This window comes from Toxotes jaculatrix, chromosome 22, assembly GCF_017976425.1.
Source record: "Toxotes jaculatrix isolate fToxJac2 chromosome 22, fToxJac2.pri, whole genome shotgun sequence".
NCBI classification, from domain to species: Eukaryota; Metazoa; Chordata; class Actinopteri; family Toxotidae; genus Toxotes; species Toxotes jaculatrix.
Window position 1 is genome coordinate 10531545 of NC_054415.1, and position 24398 is coordinate 10555942.

General features: G+C 42.3%; 4 protein-coding genes and 1 long non-coding RNA gene across 6 annotated transcripts; 2 read left to right on the forward strand and 3 right to left on the reverse strand.

Annotated features, from left to right (window-relative positions):
- Positions 1-28: 28 nt before the first annotated feature.
- Positions 29-12017, reverse strand: LOC121176219 (dynamin-1-like protein). Of its 2 annotated transcripts, XM_041030231.1 has the most exons (19): positions 11839-12017; positions 8361-8502; positions 7735-7772; positions 7579-7650; positions 6147-6233; positions 5598-5760; positions 5374-5494; positions 4894-5025; positions 4288-4494; positions 3954-4074; positions 3642-3797; positions 3448-3537; positions 3235-3327; positions 2995-3048; positions 2592-2672; positions 1873-2004; positions 1664-1773; positions 1080-1239; positions 29-978 (listed from the first exon to the last, which is right to left on the reverse strand). In XM_041030231.1, exons 1-19 carry the CDS (start codon positions 11938-11940, stop codon positions 922-924), a joined length of 2118 nt encoding a protein of 705 aa, XP_040886165.1. In that variant the 5' UTR covers positions 11941-12017; the 3' UTR covers positions 29-921. The 2 variants fall into 2 exon arrangements, with proteins under 2 accessions (XP_040886165.1, XP_040886166.1); XM_041030232.1 differs by lacking the exon at positions 2592-2672.
- LOC121176222 lies at positions 9193-10439 on the forward strand. Its single transcript, XR_005892925.1, has 3 exons — positions 9193-9461; positions 9759-9822; positions 10062-10439. It is a non-coding gene; the product is annotated as an uncharacterized LOC121176222 (long non-coding RNA).
- Positions 12018-12189: 172 nt separating the features above from the next.
- Positions 12190-13720, forward strand: stmp1 (short transmembrane mitochondrial protein 1). The gene is made up of 3 exons (XM_041030234.1): positions 12190-12350; positions 12662-12715; positions 13150-13720. The coding sequence occupies exons 1-3, from the start codon at positions 12336-12338 to the stop codon at positions 13219-13221; spliced, it is 141 nt and encodes a 46-aa protein (XP_040886168.1). The 5' UTR covers positions 12190-12335; the 3' UTR covers positions 13222-13720.
- Positions 13721-13831: 111 nt separating this feature from the next.
- Positions 13832-14668, reverse strand: LOC121176220 (small lysine-rich protein 1). Its single transcript, XM_041030233.1, has 3 exons — positions 14516-14668; positions 14306-14363; positions 13832-14186 (listed from the first exon to the last, which is right to left on the reverse strand). Exons 2-3 carry the CDS (start codon positions 14306-14308, stop codon positions 13926-13928), a joined length of 264 nt encoding a protein of 87 aa, XP_040886167.1. The 5' UTR covers positions 14309-14363; positions 14516-14668; the 3' UTR covers positions 13832-13925.
- A 389-nt stretch (positions 14669-15057) lies between these two features.
- dhx57 (DEAH (Asp-Glu-Ala-Asp/His) box polypeptide 57) lies at positions 15058-24389 on the reverse strand. Its single transcript, XM_041030387.1, has 25 exons — positions 24355-24389; positions 23714-23747; positions 23418-23606; positions 23007-23300; positions 22649-22852; positions 21578-22470; positions 21279-21463; positions 21028-21149; positions 20658-20853; positions 20314-20438; positions 20005-20138; positions 19518-19572; positions 19208-19422; positions 18958-19074; positions 18743-18839; positions 18374-18547; positions 17993-18193; positions 17504-17780; positions 17179-17274; positions 17006-17089; positions 16626-16763; positions 16303-16377; positions 16044-16178; positions 15757-15957; positions 15058-15624 (listed from the first exon to the last, which is right to left on the reverse strand). Exons 3-25 carry the CDS (start codon positions 23600-23602, stop codon positions 15481-15483), a joined length of 4347 nt encoding a protein of 1448 aa, XP_040886321.1. The 5' UTR covers positions 23603-23606; positions 23714-23747; positions 24355-24389; the 3' UTR covers positions 15058-15480.
- Positions 24390-24398: the final 9 nt, after the last annotated feature.

Below are 24398 nucleotides of genomic sequence, written 5' to 3' on the forward strand. Positions count from 1 at the left end.
GAGGAATCTGTCACTCAAGTGGCAATAAAATACTTCAGTTTATTCTCGGGGGAACCATACATAGAACCACAGTGCACTATAAATTTCACACGTAGGCAGCGATATGTAAACGTAATTAAATGACCTACCGCAGCACGCTGCAATAGTGCACATAACATTATCCACACACTTAAATAATACATTAATAAATAAAGAGTTTGGCAATACAGTGTCAAGATGATAGCCTCTCTATACAGTACAGTGTGGTGACAAGAGTGCAAAAAATAAAGTGATGGATTATGTACACAGGCTAGATGACTAACGTTTGCTGCAAGTATGCATTTATACTAAATCAGTGAACCAATCCCTGCTGTATTGTTAGACTACGACTAATGAGGTTCCAAGGTTTCTGACACATGACAGTTAATCTTACATGAAAAGGTTGCAGATGAGGGGCAGAATAATATTTTAGATATTTTTTTTATAATCCTAGATCCAAAACATTTTTCAGAATGCTTTGTGGAGCTGCCAAAACGGCATCAAAACTTTCATTACCACTTCACACAAAAGTCCATTTCCATACTGGTTAACCACAGTGTGTCAGAAATGAAAAGTACTTTGCCTTTGGCTGCACTCTCGATTCCTCCAGGAGGAGTGGGTGGCAACTACAGTTTCTAGAACTTTACCTTAAACCTTAGCTAAGAGTGCAGCATATTTTCATATACCCAAGACAACACCAAGTGTTTTAAATAACTTAAACTGACTTACATTTCTTTCAGGTATCTTGCGAAAATGATACCCACTGTACGCCTGAGCAGGGATCATGGTTGCAAATCCGAAACTTCAAGTTCAGACACGATGAGTGCATGGAGAGTCGGTCCTTGGGCATGACGGGCATGACGAGAAGATACCAGATCAGGTTCAGCTGCCTTCGTTGATTTTTCACCACAGATGTGTTTCCCGGATCTCAGCAATCACCTGGCTGGCTTTCTGCAACGCCTGTGTACAAGATTTAAAAAAAGAAAAACACATTGAAATGATAGATAAAGGAGCTTCAATTCACAGAGGAAAACTATACACTGCAACATGGAGTGTGTCACCTGTAGCATGTCCGCGGCCTCCTTGCGCCGCTGGGCCATATCCTCCGACTCAGTCAGCAGATCGTTGAGGAGGCCAGATTTATACAGCTGGCCAACAAGCTCGCTCTGGAGGCTGTCCTTCACATGGTTGACCAGGAAGTGCATCACTGCCTTCGGCACACTGCGGCAGAGAGAGGGAGAGAGGAATCAAACCAAACAGATGGTTGAGAACAAGGCAGCAAGATGGCCTGGTGATTGTATTGTCCCCACAGATGGAGGGACTCGGGCTTGACCCACCAGGTGGCCGTGCCTGTCAAAGAGTTAAAGATGACCTTACTGGACTCTAGGGAAAGTCAGAGCTCAGCACGGTCACATAATAAAAAAAAATCGTCTTTGGTACTCAGTAATTAGAGCAGCAGATTAGTGTAACTGGGATTTAGTCAAAATAAACTTGAAGGAACCCAGTGCAAAAGCACACAGACGAATAATACTCAGCTATATAGACAATACGTGTTAGAAGGATCCACTCATCATTAGTTCATCATAATCAACAAAATATAGGAAATCCCCAGAGTTATCCTTTATAAAGGAGTTGGATGACCTACCTGTCCTGGATATTCTTTCGGACAATGAGGAAGTACGACTTGATGAGGCGTTCGATGACCTCACAGTCCCGCTGCTCACGTGACGACAGCTTCCTGGCAACTGGAACCGGCTGGAGGCAGAAATAGGAGAAAATGTTTTAATTAGCTGGTCTCTGAAAAATACTGCAGTCTTAATACTGGGGTGTGCTGATAGACCAGTGCTTAGTTACCACATCGAGTAGGTTGACTGCTCCTTTAAGGGGGCTTCCGGGTCCAGAACCTGGGGCTTCCTCTCCCTTCTTCAGCATCCCCCTCCAGTTCCCTGTGCCGTCCTGTTCGCCCTGGGGTCCTGCTGCCGCCACCTGAGGAGCCAAGGACAAACAAAAAATGAAGAAAGAGAAACTATCTTCACACCATGCTGACCACTAACAGGTTAACAAGGAGAGGATGGTTAGGGTTGTTATATAATAATCTTGACTGGGTCATTTGCAAAACTGCTACCACAAGTCAAACAGGCATTTACACATTAGGGGAAACTGGGCACAGTACAGCCTATTATTGTTCTCCAAAAAATATGCACTCAGAGCCCAAAAAGGCTATAAACTGTGCATAGTGGAAGAATTTCAACTATCATACAATTCATATTCAGGAGGCACGAAAGACAGAGCAACCAAAGTTTGAAAAAACTGGAAAAGGAAAGAGAAAGGGCAGAAGGCACGTTCTGTGAGACAGGTGGACCAGCTTTGGGGAAGGACGCTCTGCAGAAAACGTAACAGTTGTTAGTGCAAGTCCACACAAGCTGAGGGAAAGCAAACCAAGAAGACGGCATCAGCAGACAAAGATCAGAGTGCATGCCAGCAGCCCATGCCCATCCATCCATCCATCCATGCCCCACCACCAGCCCCACAGCCAGTCAGGCACAGAGCCAGCGAGCTGCGTACGTGCCCACCTTGGCACCGTCCATGTCTGCTCCAGACGCAGGGGGCTCGCCAGAAACCACAGTTGGGCCAGCCGGGCCTTTGCCAACAGACTAGCAGGAATATGAGAGCAGGAACGGAGAGAGAGGAAAAAAAAACACTGAGAGGAAATGTGGAAAGACAGAAGAAAGGAGGTTGGCTGTTCAAAGTCATTTGAGGGGAGAAGAGGAGACGTTCTGAGAGAGAGAGAGAGAGAGAGAGAGAGAGGAGATGTGGGATAAAATTCCTCGATGGAAACTATCCGAAGCATTTGGTTCACAGATCCTCATCCTGTGGCGCTATGAGTGATTAACACTGAAAAAGTGCCATTTACACTCCAGACACTGCAAACACTGGAACACATAGGCTTCTGTTAATCTATTTTCAAATATTCACCTTATCCCTGGGCACTGCAGTGGGCAGTTCTCTCATCCTGTTTCTCCTTTGCTCCTGCAAAACACACAAAAACAGATGTTGGTTGCTGGTTTTGGCAAAATTACCTCAACACATCCTTGGAAAGTATGTAAGATAATTTACTGGAAAATGCATAATGAAAGAAGCTATTCTGCTACAAGGTTTTACCTCTTCTCTGTTTATTCTGCCATGTATTTCAGTGTATTCACTGTGAATACAGACCTCTATATTGTTATTCATGACCCCGCAGGCATCTGCAAAGTCTGGGTGTTTGGTGTTGATGTAGGCCAGCTCAATTGCAACCAAGTTGTGGACCTACAATAAGAAAAGACAATAACTTCATCAGTCATCAGTCAGTTCAGTGTCTTATTCCCACACTGCAACCTAAGAGATAATGCAAACAGATGAATGAATGCAGACTGAACGCAGACGCACCATCTCATTGGTGATAGGCAGTCTCTTCCTCAGGAGGGAGGTGACCACTTCCACAATGGCCTCATGAAGCTTAGGGAACCTCTGCAGCTCCTGCAGGACAAAACAATTTGAATATGAATTATCTGCATGTCAGGGAAAGATAAATACATGTGTTCCCTTCTTCTGACATAGAGGAAGTGAGCAGAGCTGATCACCTGTGTGCTGTAGTTGCTGCAGTGCTGGATGATCCTCTGCATCTCCTCGTGGACCAGCTCCACGCAGCGCAAACTGGGCTCCTCCAGGCGTTTCACCTGCTTCTTCACCAACAGCTCGAAGGAAACCTCAGGCACAAACAGGGAAGGACGCGGGCCCTGATGTGGGGAGGGGAGGAGGCTGCAGGTTAGCATTTACCCAGGTCAACGTGTGTTAAGAGAGCAAGGAAGATACAAACTAGAACAGGGAGCTCTTTGCAGAACAGGTCATGCTTTGTTTGCAGGTCATTTATGAGAGGGGGCAGCACCACTCACTGTTGCGTTCCTTATGGCTGTTAGGATGTCTATGGTGCTCAGTCCTCCCAGAGGATCCACAGACTCCAATGTTCTGCCAAAAGTCTCGTGGAATATGTAACAAATTCTGGCTCCGCCGCACCTGAAAAATAGCAGCGGGGGGATATTAGCTGTGATATGAAACCCATGGCCTCACCTCCTGTCAGCTCTTCCTTCACAGAGGCTGCACGTGCCTCAACTTACAAGTTGTGTCATATTAAATGATGAAACCAATGCAGTTGTTTTGCTCATTTTCCCTGTGCTGGACCAACAGCATCCCCATGTGGCCGAACAGAGGAGAGGCATCGGTACTCACAGTTCTGCCGTCTCGATGTATTTGGCCGTGCCCTCGATGGTGTTGCAGTATTCTGTGGCGAACTTGGTGATGAGCTGGAGCAAGGTGGCACTTTGGTCTTCGACGGGTTCTCCGTAGCTGCTGAGCAGGGACTGGTACTGAGCTGCCAGGACGTTGATCCGTGTCTTCAGCTCAGGGAGACAGTCTCGGATGTGATGCATCAGTAACCTGACATTATGACAGCAAAGGGCAGAGGGTTCAGTTTTTACGCAGATATGTAAACTACAGTCGAGCTAAATACCTGTTTTCTAAATGACAGACAATAGCAGTTCCTCTGATGGCTGATTAATTCCAGGCCTGCCTCTGACATTCAACACACCGATGCTGACATAACCTCATATGCCCTACTTTTAAATTCATGACTATTTATCTGTCACATCTTAATTTTTGCATGGTCACTGTTCTGAAATATTTCTCAAATATTTATTTCCTTCCTTTAACTCTTCTCTCTCTGTTTTTCAAGGGTGCAGTGATTACAACGATCTTCAACTGGATTACAGTGATAGACGGATGAGGCTTCCTGCTTTCGAGTGAGGTTGTCATGGTAACATTTCTATTTACATTTACCTGTTAAGGGTCCTGGCCAGGTATTTGGTTCCGTTTCTGTTGGCGAGAGATGGATATTTCTTCTGCAGGAAAGCATATTCGTCCCGAATCGCATCAGCCACAGACTTTTTATTGTTTATGTCCAACTGGCTCCTAAAAGTTTGAATACAACAACAAAAGACACTTAGTGCTGGGCAATAAGAAGAATAAATACCATTATTAAGCCCATCTTTCATTATGTCTATATCATGATATCTAATTTAATATGGAAAACATTTGACTGATAATATTAAAAAAACAAACCACAGTGTGATTGCAGTGCTAAAGCAATATAAATAATAGATAACAATATATCCGCCTTTTATTTCAGCATTAAAAATATATTATAGTGCACTCATCTCTAATGAGCCTCTTGTCTCTATTATTACATACTCATCTCTGTTATGAGCAACGGATCATTTCAGAGCATATTCAGCACAGTAAACAGTAAACCAGTCAGACCTGTTGACTACTCCAATGAGGCCCAGTTTGACAGGTATGACTCTGCCCATTAGTACATCCATAGCGTCAGTACCAGCATCCATCAGGTCCAGCTTGGTCACCACAGCCAGTGTCCTCCGGCCTGGTGAGTCACAAAAACAGTTTCTAACACTCATCTCTTCGCCATTTACTGTCGAAATAATCGGTGAAAAGTCAGAAAAGAAACGTCGGACAGTCTTTCTTACCGTCAGGGTCAACCTCCCGAGCCACCTTGAGGGCCTCAGAGGTGGCCATGTCTGTGTTAGCAGCCGTGACAGCCAGGATGATGCAGTTGGGGTTGGAGATGTGCTTCAGGATTAGATCTCTTATCTGAATCTCAATGTCCTTGGGCTGATCACCTACAGGAACCTGAAGGGAACAATACCAATTAAGGGAAAAGACGCAGTACGTGTCAATTTAATTCATTAAAAACTACAGCCGGTGGGAGGGGGATTTCTCAAATTAACAACATGTTCAGCCAGAGGGGAGGAACTAATGAGGCTGAAATCAAAGCCTACATACACTTGGACTTTGACGGCACATGGTTTAGAAGCATTAACACTGAGTTAATGACTCCCTGCCGTCTACAAATATCAAATTCCCCAAAGCACAAACTAGACAGGGATATTAACACCAGTGACCTGGCCTACCATGGCTTCTAGGTGCTTTCTTGCTTTTTAATGAATAGTTGTATATTTTAAAAGTGTTGTCGTGTCGATCAAAGCCTTGTCTTAGGGAGGAGGATAGCATGTTACCTTAGTGATTCCTGGCAGGTCCACCAGTGTGAGGTTGACAACGTGAGGAGAAAATATCTTCAGATGAATGGGTTCGTCGCTGATCCCCTGCAGAGGCACAAGAACAGAACAGACGTGTACTGCGTGTTTAACAGCTTAGCAGTGTTTTACAGAACGTTGTTATAATGAACAAACTACATTTTGTCAGAGCACAATCTCTGCCCACTGGCTGGCTGTTTGGATGATACTGATATTATAGGTAAAATATCCATTCTCTAGGAGCTGGTTCCGGCACTGCTGGGTGTCCGATAGCTCCTGTTTGTGCCTCTCATGTCACATTTAAGTCACAGAGCTAAACATCAGTTTCTCTGAAAGATAAATAACCATCAGTTGTTGAGCCCTGAAGATTATTGAACAATCCAAAAGGCTTCTCTGACCATGCAGATGAAAAAACAAAACTGCTGCCTACTGAGAGTGCTGTTACTTCCAGGTAGCAAACGTAATGGTACCCTGCAAATTATTTGGTTCTTACCAAGATTTTAAAAAAAAACAAAAAACATAGATTTAGAAGTGTTGGATCATTTATCTTGTTTTAAGAGTTAATTTCTTATTTTAAGTGTTCCACTTTACACTATAATCTTAAAACAAGCACAGCCTTATCTTTTTTGTCTCAAATAGGCAGGAAATCTCAAAATGAGGTAAATAACTGTTAACATTATTATTGATATTTTACATCTCTCACCCAAAGTCTCATCAAAATAAATCTTATTTTAAGATTCAGTAAAAACTCAAGTTGCTTGATTCAAGAGTCACATAAAAAGCATCTGAAAGAAGTTTATTATTGCTATGATTTCAAGCATGTTCAAACAATGTGGAACATAAATTATACAGCCTCAACCACAACTCGTCATACAGTGCATGGCATTTTTTGATGACCAGTGTTTGTTAACACTGCTGAAACAGGCAAACTTGATCACCCAATACATTAATGCATCCCGTATTGTTCCTCCATATTAATGTCTACTTCTGTGGGCAACAATATCACAAACACTATATTTTGTTGGCACAAACGTATGTTCTTTGAAACTAATTGAAAAATTGGAAATACAGTCAATGAGATATATATAATAAATTTAATATTTTTTTTTACTAATCCTCATCTTAATTTGCTAAAAGTAAGAAAACAAAATATTTCACTTGTTTTGAGTACCTTTTTCCTCAGATTTAGTGTTCTTATCTTGTTTGTAGACACCCCTTTTTTGCAGTGTACCGTTATTCTGTATCTCAAGCAAGGGGAACCAAGGCATTGCTATCTGGGAGTATTGTCTTGGCTGGTCATTTTGAGTTCTTTATTTTTTTACAGTACAAATATAAAACATGCAGGGTGCAGTAAATCTGGTGGGTCTTGATGAAACATAAAAAATGGCCTCTGCATCCTTCATCCACATCTCACCTTATTATTCCCTGATACTCGTTCAGTTTCATTTTCAATTTCTTGTCTGATTTCATCGAAATCGGTGTAGATCTGCGAAATGAAAAAAAAATTGTAAAGACAATAAAGGACCAAGGCTGTTAATTAATATTTTTTCACATCACACAAAACCCATACCTTATTTTTTGTGTGCAGAAACTTGCCCCACTCTTCACCTGTGAAAACAGAAGGAAAACATTAGGGGTCACAGTATTCACTCTCAAATTGGAAGAACACACATTTTAAACTACTCTGAGCAGGAGGCTAAGCAAACACAGCTAACACTGGACCTACAATACAAATAGACACCTGATGACAGCTACTAGTCCTGTGATTAAGGCAGCTGGAATGAAGGAAGTAGTTTGTGAAGGAGGGAGCAGAACTAGGAGACTAATTCAGGTTATTTGAATGTGAGGGCAGCTGTACAATGCACCTTTGTGACCACAGTGCTTTTTTCACACCCTGGCACCTGCAAATAATTAGAAAGACAGCGACAGAGAGAGAAACTTTAAAACTGGTGCTTCCTTAATGAGGACCAGGAAATTAAATGTTTTCTTACTGGACACCAACAATTACGGGCATGCTCCCTCCATATGTCTGTAATGACCTAAATACTGTGCAAGTGTAAATACAAAAACTGCTCAGTTATTTGCAAGCACCCCTACATGCCACACCAAGATAGAGACAATATCCAAAACAGTGGCCTGAGCTGTGGAGTCCTCGTTCTGAAAAACTGCAGTGATCAAAGGGATGTTTGTACCTACCACTGTCGTCATTTTTCCTGGCGTCTCCAGGATCTACGTGTACCAGCTGGAGAATAAGAGGTCGCCTGGTTACAATGCCAGTCCCACGGGGCAGCAAGTCCCTTCCCACCAGGCTCTCCAGCACAGAGCTCTTTCCACTGCTCTGGAGACACAAAATACAGATACAGACATTAGTTAGATGTGAGATCTGTATCTGCGTTCTGATTTAGGACACAAAATCCAACACAGCCCCGATAAGGAGCCTTGATGGACCTGGGAGAGAGGGGGACAGCAAAGCTAATTAATTGCACCTTTGTTTACCACACTCATTGGCCTGGTTTAGCCAACAGTGCTTAGTGTGAGGATGGAGCTCTTAAAATAGCAGTGATTGAAGGTGGTCAAAATAGATTTCACTGCCAGTGCCAATGCAGACTTTGCAAATGAGGTTTGCAGCAGTCCAGTTAAATTCTCAGTAGGGTTTTAGCAGTGCTTCAGTGGTCTACTGCCATGTAGGCTCAATTCATTTTGGTATCTGAATATTAGACATTGTACTACATGTTTCGCAGCCAGTACACTCAAAAAAGTGAACTCAGTGAGTTGTTGAATAAAAATAACTGTACTTCTGTGCAATTTAATAAACATTTCTGTGTTTGGCTTTAAAACCTAGCCTACTTTAGTAAGTGCAATTTAGTCAAAGTCAGCTTTATTGTCAAAACCATATGTACAGGTCATACACAGGTTTTGAAATTGCAGTGCTCCCTTGGCCCACAATGTTACAGAAAACAAAAGTAGTAGTATAAATAAATAAAGACAGTATAAACATAAACAGTATACACAGCTCCATCAACAATACACAACAGTATAAACATGTATACTTGTTAAAGCAAGAGAAACCAGCTAGGTAAATTCATCATAACACTCTTGTGTAAATCGTACAACCTATAAGGGTTTCCATAGGACAATGCACATGCTCAGAAGCTGACTGTTTGGTATTTTATTTTGAAATTGTAACCTCATGTCATGTGACCAAAATTCGGCCAGGTAGACGGACCGTGGAATTGTGGGAGCCAGCAGGGACGCCGAAGAGGAAACACGTACCAAAGACGCCAAGATGCGCACATGGTAATTGTTTGAAATAATATTGTATATATAAATATAATTGTATATATATATACAATATAAATATTGTGTGAAATATTGTTGATGGACTCAGAGACGCCTTTTCATTGTATTATTTTAAGCACTTGACATATGTGTTTGTGTGGTTTTCCTTTTCCTGAAGTTTTCACGGTGTCCTCTGAAGAAACAGAGACACAATATTTGTGTCAATGTTTGACAGTACAGCTATCAACATGTTCAAGCTGTAACTATTATGCGTCTGATGAGTGATATTAAATGGACTATACCTCTGTATTACAGGTCTTCCCTACATTTCTGAGCTTGAGGACCAGACATTGCATTTGTTTGTGGCTCTTCAGTAGTGGTAAGTATTATGATGTTATAGATCCAAGCTAACTTTTCACGTGTTCACAGATCTACAATGCTAATAATGTAGCCTACATTGGATGGTAATTTTTTGTTTGGTGGAATAACGGGTGGAAAGTTTCTCTGGCCAGATTTTGCACCGCACAGTGGGAAGAAACTCAAGTCAAAGAAGTGAAATCAGGTGTATTTACACTTAGAAACAAAGAACTTCAACAGTTGCATGTTAATTCTGCACAGGCAGCGGTACCAGGAAGTATTTCCAGGCGAGAGACTCTTGCCCAAACACCACTTTCTGGAGCACTACCCAGAAATTCTGAAGCGGTTTGGCCCCATTGAAAATTTTTGGACAGTGCCTTTGAGGTGACACATGTCTCGTCAGTTCCTGTCAGGAAAGAGGATGCAGTGCTTCATCAACAACAAAAATATCCTGATCTCACAATAGTTACTTTAACACAGTGTCTCCACAATATAGAAATGGAATGATTATTGTGCATGGATCAGTAGGTGGATTGCCTGAATTTGTGAAGATACTTCAAATGTGTATATTGGAAAATACATTGATCTTCATTGGTGATGAGTGATGGACTGTACTTCTGAACTCTGTGAGTTATTGAATAAAATAACTGTGCTTATGTGCAATTTAATTAACGTTTCTGTGTTTGGCTTTAAAACCTAGCTTACTCTAGTAAGTAAGTGTGATTTAAAATGCATACTTGTTAAAGCAAGAGAAACCATCTAAGTAAATTCATTCAACACTCTTGTGTAAATCGCACAACCAGGAAGGGTTTCCGTAGGCCTGACATTGCACATGCTCAGAAGCTCCATTTTGCAAGCAATGCTATATACATTTTGGCGGGCGGCTGTGGGATCTGCTTCGAACTGCGTTCATCTCTTTCTGAGTAAGTATATTTACTAATGCGCTCTGTGATGTTGGAAGATTAGTGCATGGTGATGGTGATATTGCTGGTCCAACTGTATTTGTCTTGTGAAAATCTATCATATGTGAGAACGTTAGCCAATTAACAAAAAGTTTTGAACTAGTTTCATTCGTGCTCCAACGATACATAACTTCTGCTGCTGCTACAGCGCTACAAGGCTAGCCGCCTAGGTGGTTTTAACCTTAGCCTCGGCTAAAGTGTGCTCTCATCGCCGTAGTGGCGCGCATTCCATTAGTCGCACTTGTGTTTTTTCGTGCACGTCTGTGGTGGTGGCTAAATATAATCATTAGTAGCTTAAATATAATAATCATTGGACATCTCTGTTCTGATGGACCTGTTTCTGATTCACGTTTGATATTTTATTTTGAAATTGTTATCTGGTCATGTGACCAAAATTCTGTCAGATAGACGGACTGTGGAATTGTGGGATAGCGCTAGCAGGGACGCAGAAGAGGAAACGCACAGCAAATCGCGTATTCTACATGTGGGCCAAGACGCGCTCACGGTAATTGTATCGTGTGAAATTTTGTTGATGGACCCATTTCATTGTATTATTTTATGCACTTCAAAAACATCACACTGTCTTTGGCGAATAAGCATCAGTTGATGATTGTATATCACTTGTATACAAGAAGTTATAAGAGATCAGCCTTTGAGGTGACACGTTTCGTCAGTTCCTGTAGATGTCATGAAAGAGGATGTAGTGCATAGGTGTCAAACCTGTTCCGCAAAGGGCCGTGTGGCTGCAGGTGTTTGTTCCAACCAATCAAGAACACACAGTTTGACCAATCAACTGTCTGACAACTGAGATCAGTTGATTAAATGAGTGAAGTCTGGTGTGCTGCTGCTTGGTTGGAACAAAAACCTACATTGTCTCTAGCAATGGCATACAATATAGAAATGGAATGATTATTATAACACATTGATTTTCATATGCAAAAAAATGATGTCATGGTACTTAGAGCACTGTACAGCTTTGACAATAATGCTATCTTTTTCTATTCATGCATGCATGTCGTAAAGCAAGGTAATCAGGATAGCATGACAGCCGCTTTATTACAAAAATCACACCTTACCTGAGTCCCGACTACTGCTATCTGTGGCAGCTGGATAATATCGGCCCCCACTGTGTTGAATACATCTTGGAGCTTGTTTATAACGGGGATAAGAGCCTCCATGCTCGCGTCGTGTAGAAAAAATTAATAAACTAGCTGTTTTCGCGATGCAGCCAAAGTCATTCAATGTCCCACCGACACCACCACCATTGCAACAACGCCCACCGGAATGGACGTGAGACTTCGTGTAGCGCTGGGAGTTGTAGTTCTCCAGTGGGAAACAACCTCAGCTCAGACGAGACAGGCTGAGGGAAGAGACTACAAAACGTCAGCGCTGTAAAAAAAAAAATAACGCGATAGTCTGATTTTCTCGCGCATGAGTACAGCCATTGTTGATGACGTCGTTAGCCAAGGACTCTGGTTTTATTTTACCTGTTCGGCTTTGAACTTACTGCCTGTTTTTTAGTCAGCAAGTTAGTTTGCTGTGGACGGTCCCGTAGTGACTTTGTTATTCCAACATGCTACAGTTCCTGGTGAGTTAAATGGATATTATCATGCATGGTATCGATGTTTGGATGCTGAGAGATACCAGCGAAGCTAACTTAGCTAATGTATTAGCTTAACGGCAACTGGCTGTCAGTAGACCATGGCAGTAGACTTTGGTTTAGTATTAGTAGTGAATTGAAGTTGTCTGTTTTAATAAAGTAAGCGTGTTAGTCAACCATCACAAAGCTAACAGTAAGCTATGATCCAACGTTAAAGAAACTTGAAACCAGCAGATGTTGCTTAAATGCATCGTTAGGTCACATATTTCCGCTTTTAATGACAATGTTTTGTCTTCCAGGCTGGCTTCACTCTGGGGAATATTGTGGGGATGTACCTCGCTCAAAACTATGAAGTAAGTTTATCTGATAATTAGTCTTTATGTTCATATTTTTGAAAGAGTTAGTGAAGTTATCTGCTTGTCTCGCTGTACCATCTCCACCACACCCTGCGCTAGCCAAACCAAGGCCACCTGGGTAGGTGGTTCTGGAGCTATTCCCTTATACCATAAACAACCTACATCATTTGACATTTTATTTGGTACACTTAGTTAAAGCTAATGCAGTCTAATACAACAGGCCTGTGGGGAAGCCTACTTCTTGATGACATAATATTGGAAACGCCTCAGTGTTAAACACTTGCTGCAAAAACTGAACGGCATAACCTTCATGAAAAGATATATTTCACATTTGTTATATTAGATCGCATGTTTTGCCTAGATGTACATAAAAACTGGTACCTGTATACACATACCAGGTTGTACTGACTGTAATGGTATTTCTTTCATAGGTCCCCAACATAGCCAAGAAAATCGAAGCTTTTAAGAAAGATGTGGAGGCCAAGAAGAAGCCCCCAGAGTGAGAAAAGCAGGACCATGTTGCAATCAAGAACAGACTAACTCTTCAGAGAAACTATTTATTTAACAGGGTTATGGTACATTTGATAAAATGACTGACAATGTAAAATATATATGAGAATATAAACAGTGCCTGGAACAGTATTTGTTTCTTCCATTTGTAGTATAGGCATGTTCTCATTATTGCCTATTTTTGTAAGTTAAATTGTGCAAGGACTGGATTTAAAGAACATCATAACATATTAGAGGGAACACTTTATTTCCAGTATCATGGCACTACTGACTGGCCTTTTTTCTATGATGCACTATGGTGTTTTAACTTAGATATGATGTTTCATTCTCTCCACATTAGGTGGACATAATGTTCTTTAAAATGGATATTAATAGAATATTCATTTGCTCTTGTGTTGTATTTCATTAAGTTTAAAGAGATTCATTTACAGGCTTCTGAATTGTCAACAACAGCTGCCAAGTTTTTCACATTAGTGCAAGCACAATTCAGAATTATTCATCTGACAATAAAGTTGCTGGTAAAGAATTCAAAAGTCTTTGCCTCATGGATTACGTCACATTTTACTGGTATAATTTTGCTGGGGTGTATTGTAACACATTTGTCCACTAGATGGTGCCATTACCAAGGTGATTATATGTAACTCTCCCTTTAACCCTAATGACAAAAAAATCTCTTAGCTTTGGCAAGAATTGTGATCTACTTTTTCTTCTTACGTTTTGTTCCCTTCTTCCTTTTCTTCTTTTTATTTGAATTTGGCCACCCAAAGCCTCTGAACCCCAGACAGTCCACCGCATTATGAGAAATGTAGTAGACATTCTCCATGGCTGCTGGGCTTAGGATGTCCACCTCTGTCTTGGTGGATTTGGCACTAGAGGACCTCTTTTTGGGTGTTTTTGGACTCCCAGTCTTCTTGGCAGGCCTAGAACTGTGGGACCTCGATTTCCTGGGTTTGGTGGGCTATGAAAAAAATACGTAAAACCAGTTTACTCAGTTTAGGTTTGGTTCCTCCACAGTGACCATATTTAGCATTCTGTATTGAACTGATAGTTTACAGTGGAGCAAATCTAATACTTTACCATGGTGAAAAATGTCAGGGTCACTTGTCACCAGTGTGATGAGAGATTATCTACCCATCTGTAAAATAAAACAAATACTGTAGAATGCTATAAAAAGCAGTATTTTAAAGTATTTTAAGACAAACAAGATGTTTTAACGACTACATAGTAAATAATGTGCTTTCTCACAACATCTTAAGCAAAAAGCAAACATATATCTATATATCTTACCAGCTCTGGACTTGGCACTGTTGTAAGTGGCAACTGAATGGCTTCAACTAGGACAGTGATACCCCATTTGTTTATGTCCTGTTGTCATAGAGACAGAACAGACTCAGACATGAATGAGGAGGCTGCTCTCTTCTACAAGCCTGTAAATTCCTGTGTTGCATCCAAAACGCAGCTAGACTTCAAATACAACACAAAACAAGAATCTTTGCTTATATTACGTTTGCTATTTTTATTTTTAGTGCAGTGGAAATCCTCACTTGTTAAGACAATAAGCTTTTAAATTCTTTGGCGACTCACACCAGATACTCCTGAATTAAAAAGCCCTTGCATTCACATTGTGAAGGTGTGGTCTTGACATCACTGTAACATTGAAATACATTCAGTAAATGTAAAACAACTCAATACCATGCAGAAGCTTTGGGATCTGTTGATCATGCATCACAAATAAATATCCACAACCATAGCGAGCAGTTAATGTGAGTATAAGAAATCCAATATGGACCCAAGAATATTCTCAGTTGTGAGCAAGACATGCACAGCCTTTCAAAGGTATCAAAAGACAAGTGCTTAAGTCTAGCAACAACAATGTTGGAGGTTTGTGGATCACCTGCATAGAGTCTTTTTTTTTTTCTTTCAAGGCAGAATTTTCTTTAAAAAGCCTCTGGTGCAGCAACACAATAACAGCTTTTTGTAAACTGATACTCATGGTAAAGTGCCAGGTGGCAGCAGTGTGGTGTGATGACTGTCCCTCCACCAGAGAACCTCATATTAACTACAGTATCTGCCCAGCTGATCTGTCTTTAAGAAACACTAGAAATTTTAACCTGTCTCAGGGATGTTAAGCCTGATTTTCTTAATTAATGTAGCAGTGCTGCAGGAGCAGAAAGACATTAACACTGTAGAGCTCCATGCATTTAAGCCCTTGAGAGTGACTGAAAGGGACAAAGTTTTATTAGGGAACAAAGCTACTGTGTAGAGATGAGGTGGACAATCATGTGGATGATGCGGGAGCCGCGCGGGCAGCTGCAAAGGTCCATGCTCGGGTTCCTGATTTTGTCCTCTAGCAGTTGGTCCAACTCCCAGCGCAGCTCCTTCACCAGCTCAGCCACCTGGGTAACACACACACACACACACACAATATCCACAAAACAAAGTTTTTGTATTTGTATTTTTATGAATATGTGGAACTTTGTTCATGTGATTGTACATTGTTAAAATCTTTGTTCTCTCTTGTCCCTGACCTGATGAGAAGCAGCAGCAAATCGGATCCAACCATCATCCAGGGAGATGACAAACTCCCCCTTGCGCAGCTCCACGTTGACCTGACCACCTCCAAACAGCACCAGCTGATAGACGGACACCATGCTGCAGTCCCTGATGAAGACACGGCTCGTTTTCACCTTCTCGTGGTAAACCAGGTAGGGGCTATCATAGTGACGAACCTGGAAGAAGAAGAAGAGTCACAGGGCTTGTTTCTCTTTTTATCTGTCTAATACATTTCCCTGTCTTTGCTTTTTTTAAATCTCACCATGTAGTTGATGGACGATGGGTGCACATGAACACAGCCGTCGTTCTTGGTCACAAAGCGAAGTTCGTTGGCTTTTGGTTGCATCTTCATCGCTCCTTTGCTGGTCATCTTGTAATTCCCCTGAGGAGCTCGTACCTGGATCACAGCGTCAAACACAGGAGCGTAAAGCAAAGTAGGGATAACAGGTATGAGACAGTTTTACATTGTTATCACTGGACTTCAGTTTTCTATTCAAACAAAAGTGAGAATGAAAATCCACCTGGACCACGTTGGGATAGAGGGCAGCACACAGCATGGCAGACATCAGCCGAATGTTATCTGAGTTCAGGTTAGCCTGGAAATTGACATTTAGCATTATTTAGCATTATTTATTATTATTATCAGTTTTTCTTTAACACTAAGGCTAGATTGTTAAGTAAAACATAATATTAAAAGTAGACTGACTAGGTGCCCCTTATACAACTTAAATAAATTCTCTTGAAAATAAGCTAGATAGATAAAGCAGTATCATATAACTGATATCTTAACAGGCACTGGAACAACAACCTAAACACTTCCAGCACTATAATTTCTGTGTATTACCTCAGGACCAGTTGCCTCTAGAACACCATCAGTACCATTAGAGCACATGCGCTCTATAATCCTGGCCCTCAGTCCCTCCTTGATGAATCCAATGTCAGACAGCAGCTCTGCAAACTGCCTCTTCAGACTGGCGATCTCCTGCACGTGTCACAGCACGTTTTAAGAAATGTATGACTTCAGGAAAAATATAAACAAATGAAACTCAAGTACTAGACTCACTTGTTTTAATGTGAATCTAAACTAAAACTTTAAAGCTATTCAGTTTTATGGAGGTTTAGATTTAAGCAGTGGTAGTAAGCTGAACACTGCGGCACATTCTACAGTGGCAACATTACTCATTTGTAGAAGAGAACAGATTGCCTCAGACAGCTCTGCCTGACCTGTAAGCCTCTCCATGACAGAAAGTTGTCCTTGCAGTAAAGGAAGCCGGCACGGTTACCGTTCTTTGCAGCGCAGCACCATCCCTGCAACAGAGATTCAAAACCTATCTCTACATTGCTACATATCAATACTGTCTTTGAATTATTTGTCCACAAAAATTGATCCTGTAGACCTTATATGCCTGTAGCAAAGCAAGATGGTCACTATTGGCCAAGGCAAAGGCCAGTTTCTTCTCATTGGCTTCCTCTCGCTTATCCCATGGAGACACCTAGAAAACAGAGGACCAAATAAAGAAACTATTCTTTATTAAGACACTTTTAGATGAATGATTATTATTGTGTAGGTTAATAAATAAACACAAAGATGAAGTAACTAGTTAAGCAATTGTACGGTATACTGGATGTACACATGGCTGTGACATAAATGATCTGAAAATTAGCGTTGTCGTGCTGATAAGTGGCACATATGGTCTCTCAACAGTGGCACAGTTTCCTTACAAATGGTGATTTGAAAGCCAGACTGGCAGCGATGGTGAGTGCTGGGTCGAGGCAGCGGAAGATGGCACCGAACAGCATGAGTTTCCCAATGCGCACGTCGACAGGCAGGCAGGCCAGGTGGTAGCCCAGCGGGGTCAGCTTCTCATCTGAAGTTAGAGCTCCCAGGTCCTGCAGGCGCTGCTTGGCTGCATCCAAACTTCCCATAGCCGGGGGTTCGATGAGCCGAGAGAAGACAGACTCCAAAGTCTGCTCTGCAAACACGTCCAGGATCTTGATTCTGTCAGAGACATGGGGGAATGGTAAATATTAGAATGGGAATTTGCTAATTTGCTAAAATCAGATGAAGTGTCTAACTAACCATACAAAGCCAACATGTCATTTTCAGTTATAATTCCTAATACTCTTGTCCTATATAAACCTCTATTATTTCCATTTTCAGAGACAACAAAGCAGGCTGGCATCGTGCAAAGAGCAAACAGATGGACCTACCGGAGGCAGAGCTGCTCCAGAGGCACTCTCTGGATCTCAGGCAGCTGTTGCTCAGCCAGCTGGTGTTGGAAGCCGTGGCTGGTGAAGAGGTGGAAGCAGACCCCCGAGGCCACACGACCTGCTCGACCCTTCCTCTGCAACGCGTTGGCCCGAGAAACCCACGAGTCCTCCAGGCTCTCCATGCTTTTAGACGCATCATACCTGGAAATATGACCAAGAAATGTGGACTTTAAAGTAAGCAGTGCTTCATCTATTTTTAATCTGAATATAAACTCTTTGGTCATATGTGTAAACAAAAACATAGTATAATTGACAGCCATAGTTATTACAAAAAAAAAAAAAAACATAATATCTGTTCATTTTATTTAAAAATCAGGTTACCTTTTCTCCTTCATCTTGCCAGAGTCAATGACATATACTACGTCATCAATGGTTACAGAGGTCTCTGCGATGTTGGTGGAGATGATAATTTTTGTGACACCCTTCGGGGGCTGACTGAAAACTGCTTGCTGCTCCTCATTGGACAAGGTTGAATGAAGTGGGTACACCACACACCTGATGTGAAGGTGTACACTCAAAGATATCAGCATTTGACCAGCAGCTAGAATTCATTTCCCACAAGTATCATATACCATAAATGATTTTACCTAGATCAGTGCTACTGAATAAGTACTTAACAATGAAAAGAACTGAAATTGCTGCAAAAAAAAGAAAAAACCAAAACAGACACACGTGGCTCCAGACACAGACCTGATTGAGCCCCTGTTGTTGAACATTCTGTTGGACTGGAGCTGTTCATACAGCATCTTTATCTCAGCCAGGCCTGGCAAGAACACCAGCACAGCACCTGGACACAGACAGAAAGGTTAAGGCAACACACACAAAAAAAACCCACAGTAAAACTGTCCACGTGTCCAAGACTCACCTGGACAGGGCTGAGTACACAGTATGTGGGTGATTCTTACCCGGAGGGTAGTTATGTTTTCCATCTACAATCCACTCCAACAGGCTCTCCACCAGATCCATGTTGATCTTGTCCAGGTCCATTGCAGCAATGGTCTTCAGCACAGACTTTTTAGTATCTGCATCAACACCAATACAAAACATAGTCTTAATGCACAGATAGGCTGCAGCAGTTTATTTGAATAAGGCCCAGCAAGTACAGTTTGAGACCCTACACATCGCATCAGTTTATAATACTTGCCCTCAACTCACCCTTGTATCTAATAGTGAGATCCTGCAGGCTGAGCTGCTGGTCTGGGATTGAGTCTTTGACAAAGTCCTTCTTGCAGAAAGACATGAAGTTCCACACGTCGTCACCCAAGTCGTCCACCATGTCCCTTGCGTTTCCTTTGTTTGATCGTCCACCTGTGGAAGACGCATTCTGTTTCCCTGAGCGCATGTAAGGGCTGCCATCCTCAATGACATAGCTGGGAAAATACAAGACAGACAATTAATTATGTTCTTAAACATTCACAGAGACAAATTTTAAAAGCAGTCATCAGTTGAACCCTGTTACCCTTACCCTGTTTTAGCGATGGCATCTTCAAGAAAAAACTGGTCGACAGGAAAAGTACGCCCTGGAACGAGAGATATTCATTGAGGGGGAAAAATGTGTATATCAAATGATGTGTGAGAGGAGTATGATGGGATATTGTTTGTTTGTTTTTTGTTTATTAGGATATTGTTTATGTGATCATGTTGATAGGGGGGATAGCGGGTCACATGGTTATGGGCGTGTATATTAGTTGATATCACGTGTTGGTCTTTTTTTTGTTTTAGATAGAGAGAGCGGGTGGGGCGCTCTATTATTTTGGTTATATTTTAGGGCACGTTATCTTGAGTTGATTATCTTTTGTTTGTTAAACTGTTAAATTTAGGTTTGAAGTCTCAGTGGATTTTTTTTGTAGCACATCAGACAATAGGGCCCATCTTCTGTCTCTCAGCAACTCTTAGGACTGCGAAGTCGCTACAGTGAAGGTTATGTGTATAAGAGATACTACATTTATTACCCGGTATGTGGACTGAGGGACAGTTGTAGAAATACTCAGAAAAGAGGCTGGCATTGAGTGTGGCACTCATGAGGATAATCTTCAGGTCTGGTCTCTGTACAATCAGGTCTTTGAGCACCAACAGCAGAAAGTCACTGATTAAAAAAAAAAAAAAAAAAAAACACACACAGATAGCAATTTAGGAAGGAAATTTGCCAGTTTGAAAGTGGATCGACCACATTTCGAATGTAGAGCTAAAAATGCGTGGTGAAGAGCATGACTGTACACTTTCTGCACCATACTGTATATGAGTGATCTGCATAGTCTCACCTCTCCTCTGTGCGCTCGTGTACTTCATCCACAATGACGTGTGTGACGCCCTTGAGGTCTGCCTCACCTTCAAGTCTCCTCAGTAACACGCCTGTAGTGCAGTACAGCAGTCTGGTGGCAGATGTCTGACAGAAAAGCGTAGTCAGTGATAAAAGAGGTAGAAGTTATTATTGTATGATATAAAGATTGGTTATATACACTAAGGTTTTGTTGGTGATTTAACATTTCATGTTCAGGACCTTTTGAGAAATAACGTTGCATTTGATTTGTCATTTTGACCCTATGGCTAAAACTGGTACCTTTAAACACAATATACTAGATTTATATGTTGAATGTGTCCATACCCTGACACTCTCCAGGCGGATCTGGTATCCCACTGAGTTACCCAGACACTCTGCACGCTCCTGTGCCACTCTCTGAGCCACAGAGATGGCAGAAATGCGGCGTGGCTGGGTACAGATAATGTTGGCCACGTGTTCTGCTGGACCAGTTAATGAGGCGTCCAGAATGAACTGAGGGATCTGGGTGGTCTTACCACACCTGCAGAGAAGTAAACAGAAAATTAACATGAATAATACAGACATTTTCCTTATAGACAACAAGTCTGGGCTCTTTTCAGTTTTATCTTTCCTTCAATCAAACCAAATCAGGTTTGCTTAAATAATATTTTCTCTATTTCAGAATGCCAATACATGGTGTTTATGTGTGACCCACCCTGTCATCCCGCTGACCACCAGCACCTGACATCTGTCCAACATGTCTAGGATGTTCTCTTTTTCTTGCCAAGCAGGCAGTGTCTTCCTCTGCTCCAGCATGGACCTGAAGCGCCTGGATGACTTGGTGAAGAGAAGAATGAAGGGACAGCTGTGCATTGGTATACATACATAGTGTTGGAAAGGATGCAGAGTAAGTTAATGTAAGTACAATATGTTTTGTTTTTGTGAGTTACAGCACTTATCTTTTACCTTTTTCCTCAGGAACTCTTGGCACAGCTTGCTATTTTCCTGCAATATGTTGTCGATCTTTGGGTTGTGCTTATTCACCATCTTCTTCCTCAGATTGACGTAACTCTCGCTCTCAACTGGAACAGCCTCATCTTCTTCATCTTCCTCCCTCTCATCCAGCTCCTCTGCCTCGCCTGTATCTTTCACTTTGAAGATAGAGGTGACTGATTCAATACAATAGCATATAAATACAATTCTAAGCTGTATTTAATGAAAACAGATGATAAATAAACAATATAAAGTTAATCTTTTTGACTCACTATCTAGTGGTCTCTGGTTGTTGGGTGGAGCAGTCCTTCTGCTGTTAGTGTGATTGCTACTACTAGTACTACTACTTCTGCTTTCTTCTGAGGTATTGCTCCTCACACTCTTACTCTTTGCTATGGTGAGAGAGGGTGGAGGTACCACAACAGATGGTGGTGTGCTGTATTTGTGATGACTGACAGCCAGCAGTTCCTTCATGGTAGCTTCATCCTCACACAAGGTGATCAGCGTGTAAACAACAGGTTCGCTGCTCTTTGCTGCAGCGAGCGCCTCTCCAAATAATCTCTCAGTCACACTGAGCCTCGCTGCAGCTCCAACGGACTCATCATTGGTGCTGAAGGCGACTATTGGTGCCTGAAATGGGTAACGATTTCCTTTGGGGAAACGGACCTCTAGCTCATACTCAGGAGGAGAGTAGCTGCTGAATCCAGGCTGGCTTGGGCCCTTCAGGTCTGAGGCACCAGCCACAGACCGCCCTTTGGTGGGAAGTTGGTGTTTAAACCTGCATTTGTCCCCAAAGCGGCAACCTTGCCCTTTCAAGAAGAATCTGCAGACATCACGGACATTAACAGATCCTCCACCACCTCGACCCCCATCATTCTTGCCATTGTTGTCTGAGAGGAATGAGAGGTCCAGGGTTACTGTCCAGACCACATTAGCAATGCGCTCACTAAAGCGCTCACCATAGATGGCAGTTAGAGCCAGAGCTTCCTCCTGCCTCTGGCTCAAACACTCATCCATAGGCACCCTCTCGAGGCCGTCAGGGGAAACTGCTTTCTGGCCATAACGCTCAGTAAAAACCTGGTGGACGAGCTGTTCCAAAGTGGCTCCAAATTCCCCTCCACCAGATTCCAGTGCCAGCTTACTGCGCTCCCTGTCAAACCCATACCTACCAAAAAGAAATGTGAGAAAACACAGATGACAGAAGGAAAGGTAAATATATACAAAATTAACTGTTTACATAGCAGTAACAAAACACTTGATTAATTTTAAACAAAAGCAGGATGACTGTAACACCTACAACATCCAAAATCTGCAATAAAACAAAAGACAAATCTGAACATCACCTGCAGAGTTTGCCTATGGCAAATAAGGAGATGACAGGTTCAGGGGCAGGCCGTTCATCGTCAGACTCTGGCTCATAAAATGGACTATCTGCTCTCTCCACGGGCTCATCATTAGTAGCCCAAAACTGGCCTTCCTCACGGTGATCCAACTCATCATATTCCTCCTCATCCTCTTCTCCCCCCGTATAATCTGAACCAGATTCACTTAGAGAGGGAGGGTAGCATAAGTTCACGTGGACCCAGAGTGGGAGGAAAACATCCCTTCACCCCCCAAAAAATTTCTAACATTCATATTAGCCTTTCTCAACATTTAAAGGGATGCAGCATGCCCTATGCATATTTACTACAATGTACTTACTCATAGGGCTCATCAAAGTCCTGAGTCTGCAGTTCCCGCAGCAGCTCCTTCAGTTGTTCTTGGTTCTCATTAGTCATGAAGATCCTCTGCAAAGGCATGGTGCTCACCTCCGACCTGATGCCATCACCTGACTTTGGGCAACTTCTGATCCTCGCCAGGGAGCTTGGGAGATTGCCACTGCTTTTCCGATCACTTCTGCTATCCCTGTCTCGATCCCTACCTCCTCCCCCCCGCCTCCCTCTACCTCCATCCCTGCCACCAGCACGACTGCCACCGCCTCGTCCTTTGCCAGGTCTGGAGACAAAGCCAGGTAGACAGAGAAGGGAACAAGAGAGATGAGAGAAAGGGGATGAAATGAGGACAGTGATCATTTTTAAACTGTTAATAAATTGTTCCACTACATATTTATACCTGCTGGAACGTGGAGGTCCAAAATCAAGGCTGAAATCGTCATCGTCATCCCATCGACCACCTCCCCCTTTCCTACTTCCACCTCCGCCGCCACCTCCACTGCCACCTCCACTTCCACCTCCTCTTGGCTTGTTAAATCTCCCCCCTCCTCTGTTGGGCTTCCCACCTCTTCTCCTTGCATTCATTTCTCTGTGAAGACATTCATGAGCAGTTTGATCATACATACTATATTTTAAAGCAGTCTAGCTTCAAAGTATCACCACCAACACACTGCTGTTAGACCAAAGTGTACTCACCTTCAGTCAGTGTCCTTTCATAGCAGCCAACAATCTGTGAAGAGAGATATAAGATGTATTGTTTGAATAAATTTTCTCAGCCCTTGGAGAATCCAATAATCCTGGATACGCCAGAGAGAGCTGCTAGCTGCGGATCCGGGCAGAGCAGGCAGCCGCTGTACATCCACTGCAGTGCTCAGAGTTGCACATAGCTGTGGGGTGGCTCGTTGTGGCACTTCAGTTCAAGTGCGAGCAATGAGGTGGTGGCTGACACACAGCGCTGGTGGCTACAATTATGCAATCAGACTGAGCACGCAGACTAACAACCCAGCTGACCGCCCAGCTGACTGACAATGTGTTTTACTAGCAAGCAACAAACGGACAAGCTATTGCTCGTATTGGAAATAACATGATGTTGTGTCGGCACTGATACATCAATCAGTTTCAAGTATTAAGCTTGAGCTAGCTAACATGCTAGCAGGCTCACTCCTCACTTTTGATTTAACAAGCTAGCGTTAGCTCAGCTGAGAGAAGCTTCTCCACAAATCAAGACGAGATAATAAATGCTTAAGATTGTCATAAGAATATACTGATTTCTATTATAACCGACACTGGGTGAAAGTTGTTGAGAAACTTTACTTTCATAACAAGTAAGTACAAACCTGACAGCTGTGCAAACCCACCGGTACCCTGCATCCCTTTCATT